This window comes from Prosopis cineraria, unplaced genomic scaffold (genome assembly GCF_029017545.1).
Source record: "Prosopis cineraria cultivar Desert tree isolate PC_DT_omini unplaced genomic scaffold, ASM2901754v1 PC870, whole genome shotgun sequence".
Taxonomy (NCBI): domain Eukaryota; kingdom Viridiplantae; phylum Streptophyta; class Magnoliopsida; order Fabales; family Fabaceae; genus Prosopis; species Prosopis cineraria.
In genome coordinates this window covers 8,806-14,081 of record NW_026556195.1, presented here as the reverse complement: position 1 = coordinate 14,081, position 5,276 = coordinate 8,806, and the positions used below count along the sequence as shown (strand labels likewise).

At 27.0% G+C, this 5,276-nt stretch overlaps 1 protein-coding gene across 1 annotated transcript; it reads left to right on the top strand.

Moving 5' to 3' along the window:
* LOC129298638 (22.7 kDa class IV heat shock protein-like) lies at positions 1-1,006 on the top strand. Its single transcript, XM_054937061.1, has one exon. The coding sequence runs from the start codon at positions 182-184 to the stop codon at positions 761-763; it is 582 nt and encodes a 193-aa protein (XP_054793036.1). The 5' UTR covers positions 1-181; the 3' UTR covers positions 764-1,006.
* The last annotated feature ends 4,270 nt before the right edge of the window (positions 1,007-5,276 follow it).

Genomic DNA, 5,276 nt, shown 5'->3' with positions numbered 1-5,276 from the left:
TCTTTCCTTTGGACTGGAAAATCTCAAGAAAATTCCAGAGACCCAAACACATATCTCCTCCTGCTGCTATATAAGAACCTCATCTTTCTCGCTCGTCTCCGCTATCCAAACATCATTAACTCATCGTTACTAAATCCACATTGAATCCAGTTCTCGCGTACTCGATCGTAAAACCCAAACAATGGCTTCCAGAACTTTGATTTCCACTTTCCTTCTGATAGCATCAATGTCGTCCCTTTTCTTCCAGACCAGCGAAGCCCTAATCCCCTACACGAGAAGCGTCTGGGACACAATGTTCCCATCGGAGGATCCATTCAGGATCCTCGAGCAATCTCCGCTCAACATTCCTCGAAACATGGAGACGTCGCCTCTGGCTCTGCTGGCACGCGCCGATTGGAGGGAGACGCCAACGGAGCACGTGATCGCGGTGGACATTCCAGGGATGAAGAAGGAGGACGTGAAGATCGAGGTGGAGGAGAACAGGGTAGTGAGGATAAGCGGCGAGAGGAAGGAGGAGGCGGCGGAGGTGGAGGGAGAGAAGTGGCACAGAGCCGAGAGGACGAACGGAAAGTTCTGGAGACAGTTCAGAATGCCATTGAACGCGGATCTGGATCACATCAGAGCGAGGATTGAAGATGGCGTTCTGAGAATCGTTGTGCCGAAGCACAAAGAAGAGACGAAGAGACAGCCTAGAGTGATCAACATCGCCGAGGATCAAGCTGCTTCTGGAGAAGATGTTAAGGCTACGAAGGCTTCAGTGTAAGAACATCAATGGAACGTGGAAGAAGATATGAATATGAATTTTGATGCACATACAGCTTTATCGGATGCTAAGTTTAATTCGTTGTCTTTTATGTTCGTGAAGTTTTTGTTAAAATCTACTGATGCTGAGAGAATAATTTTAAGGAATAAAGAAATTACTGCGTGACAAGTTTGTTACTTCTGATGATCTTGATGTTTAAAACGAAGAAAGAAAATGTGTGCTTGAATATTTTTACGTATGCTGGATAGGTTGTGTGTTGTAAATTATAAGATATTTTTAAATAAAATTTTATATATTAATAAATTTTATTGAATGTATTTTATAATTTTATTTTTTAAAAATAAAAAATAAATTTTTAAAAATATTTATTGTTTAATATTTTAAAAAATAAATTAATTATTACATTTAAAATTTAATTTATTTAAAGTTTTTCATAATTTAAATTTTTTTAAAAAATATTATATAATTTGAGATGAAATTAAAAAATTATAAAATATTTATGTCAATGTTGACTCCATAAGTGAGAGAGAGAGAGAGAGAGAGAGAGAGAGAGAGAGAGAGAGAGAGACTATTAATTAATAATTAACTTGATTATTTTCAAAATAATGGTGATTCAATTAAAAGATTTTGACTAGGAGGATTAATACTTGAAAGTAAAAAAAATATGTAACATTTTAATTTTAAAATTAATGACTATAATAAATTGTTATTTAAAAATTTAAATGACAATAAACGTATAACTAGTAGCTACTCTAATTTTGTCTTCTATTTGGGATCAGAAATTGGAAAAGTATGTGTTTGTGTTGTCTGTTATAATATTAATTACGTGTTTTGTTTATGTTTAAAATTATTAAAATTTTGGTTTTAATGGAAATAAACCATTTTGTGCTTTCATTAAAATTGTAGTTTTGACTATAATTATGATGAAATCAAGCATTTTGTTATGTTGCTATGTTGATAATAGGGGAAATGTTAACTAGAATTTGATAGATGTTGGATAAAATGTCTATGTTGTTCTTGAGGAGGTTCATGTAAAGTCTTTTAAGTTCGTAATGTGATGAAAGAAAGTGTTGATCTGGATAACGATGCTAGTTGAATAATTAATTTGTTCTTTTTTTTTTTTTGTTCTTGAGGATTTATGGTATTTTGTTGCTGTTTTATTTACTTTCTACCCATAAACGTCATATTAAATTTTAAGAACTCAATTTGAAATATTGTCATTAAATTTTTTTTAAAAAATTATGCTTCTAAGTATTTCAGTAATGCTTTTTCCTTAAAAAAAAAAAAAAGACAAAGTGTGCGAGGCTGGAAAAGAAGGTCGTACTGTCCTGTTGCCCACACCCCATAACATTTTCGTTTCTTTTCCTTTTTATTTTAATATGATAATCAATCCCCATTAATTTTGATAAGGCTGATTTTTTTACAAGTATTTATTTATTAAAAATAATTCTGTTTTAGGCATTATCAAATATTAAATATTGGCATTATTTTTAGAGTGTGTTTAGTTTAAAAAAACGAGAGGTAATTTAATTTTACTTTATATGATTTTGTTGGAAGAAAAGAGGAAGATTTTTAATAATTTTTTATTTGGATTAGAAGGAGAGAGGAGGTAATAACTAATTTATTATTATATTTTTATATATTAGTTTAAAAAAATTTTAATTGTTTCTTGTAAAAAATAATTTTACACTTTAATTTAATTTGTATATTTTTTTAAAAAATTTACTTTTATCCTATCGTATTGTCAATATGTGAATAAAAAACTTAAAACAATAATTATAATTATAATAATTTTTTATAAAAAATAAATAAAAATATGATGAATTGTAATTTTTTTAAAAAAATTTAATGAGGTCAATCAAGGCTTAAGAGTGAAATATAATTTGATATAAATGAGAGTTTTTTTTTTAAGTTTTGGATATATTCAGAATATTAAAAAAATAAATAAGGATAAAATAGTTAAAAAAAATTAATTTCCCTCCAAAAAACTTTAATTTAGAGGGGAGGAGAGGGACTTTTTAAAACCTCCCAACCAACATATTTTTGATGAGATTTCAAGTCTTAATTTATTACATCATGAGAGATTAATTTTTTTGTCAGGTCCAACTCGTTGGTTTCATATCGTTGATTTCCACCATGCAGGGCAATATGAACTGGCCCAATAAATTCTTCTTTTTGGCGCAGCCCAATTAATTCTTTATTTCACAGAGTAGGTCGTTAAGCCCAACAAGCAAGAGGTTTGGTTTTGGATTTTAAATTAGTTAATAGGCCGATAAGTCCAATCTACAAGCTGGTCCAAACACATTTCATTAGGCGTCAAATAATTTTGTCAATCATGCTGTGTTTTTTTTTTTACCCAAAAAACAAATAGTCAACAGTTAGCTGTTGAGTTCAAGTGACAATTCTACCTCCTTAAAAAAAAAAAATATATATATATATATATTCTCAAATTCATATCCAGTGTTGATATGTTTGTATGTGTATGTGGGTGTGTATCTTCTTATGGGTGAAATGTTAGGTTAGAGGTAAAATTTAAAAAAAAAAATGAAAAGAAAACAAATAAAATATTCATCCAGATGGTAAAATAATTTTTTTGAAGAATAATAATTAGAAAATCTTACCACAAGGATGAAGAAAAAAAGACCATTCATTCTGAAGACATGGCAGACAAACAGTGCGTAATTTACAATAAAATAAACTAAATGGAGATAAAGAAAGGAGACAAATTGCAAGCACTTGGTGAACAAAAGATTATCGACTTTTTCAAAAAATAATATATTATCGACATTACTGTACATAATCTGAGAGAATAAAGTTATCAGAAATTGATTTAATATTAAAAAAATGGCACTGAAAAGTATGACTGTCATGCCATTCTTTTACGAGGACTTGTCATTTATTGTGGCTTTTCTGTTTGTTTGGCTGAATCTATTGTTGTTTTTAAAATACAAAAAACAAAAACTACAATTGATTCAAAATATTTTGATACCGTTGGGCAACTGAACCTACTAGTTTAAAAGTCCAGTTTGCTGGTTGATAATGTAGAAACAATAGACTAAGGGTACATTTGATTTTTCTCCGTTTCACGTTCAGAAAGTAAAATTTTACTTTCAGAAAGTTAAAAATTATTTGGGTAGAATATTTGGCAGAAAAGCAAATCCTAAAAGTACATTCAAACAATAGCTGAAAGTGAATTTCTAAAACGTAACTATTTGAAGCTTTTGAAAAGTGAATTTAAAAAGTAGGATGTTATTTGACCATACTACCCTAAGTTTAATCTCTTATTTTTTATTTAAAAAATAGTTAATTCATTAAAAATATAATTATCATTTTAATAATAATAATTAGGTATCAATTTTTTTAGTATTATAATTGAGTAATTAATCATGTCAAATTTTAGCATTAATATATAATAAAAATTACAAATCTTTATTACATCTTTTAAAATTAAAAATTAAAAAATATAAATAATTAGAGATCAAATTTTTAGCATTATAGATCAAAATTTATGTTATTTATAATCTTTATTATATTTTTAAATATTTTGAATATATTACATTTGTATAATAAAAATTATAAATCATTATAAATTAATGTCCTTTTTGGTAATTGCATATTTAAAAGCACATCTCACTATCACAAACCAAACAACTTTCAATGTATCAAACTGACTTTTGAAAAAATATATCCAAACACAAATTTTGTTACAACAACTGACTTTTATTAAACTGACTTTTATTAAATAAACTTTCACCAAATGAATTTTTGACAAACTGAAAATCAAACGCACACTAACTTCAAGTAATTGGTCAACTGCTTGACCACATCATTAATATTAAAAAAAAAAATCCATCGGCTTGTTGACGAAAGTGCCAAAGGCAAACTTGTCCTCAAAATACCCAATCAATTGCTATCGGATATAGTTATGTTTATATTAATAAAGTCTTTATTTTCATAAAAAAAATATACTTTTTTATTAAAAAATATAAAATACTTTTAATTAAATTTTATACTTTAATAAAGTAACTATTTACTTTTAAATTAATCCTATCTTCTTATATTTACTCCTATTAAACATCCTATAATAAATATAAAGTTACTAGGTACTTTTAAAAAAAGATAATAATTATATTTTAAAAGACTAAAATATTTTATATTTTTTAACATTCAATTCCTTAAAAAATACTTTACATTTTTAAATAGAGTGAGTATTATTTTTTATCTTTAATTTTCACTTATGATGAATGAGAGAATGCTTTAAATTTACAGACACAATAATTTAGATTAATAAATATCATGGCTGAAATGATATTTTTTTTACAAATATTACATTGCTTATATTTTAGATCAAAATTAGTTAAAAATGTTTATATTTTAAAAGAGAGATTATATTATATCATTTGGTTTTTATATATTACTCTCAATATGTTTCAGTGAAATTAAAAAAAATTTCAAACTTATTAATTTTTTCTCAAAATTAACAAATTTTTAAATTTATTTTTATTAAATATAC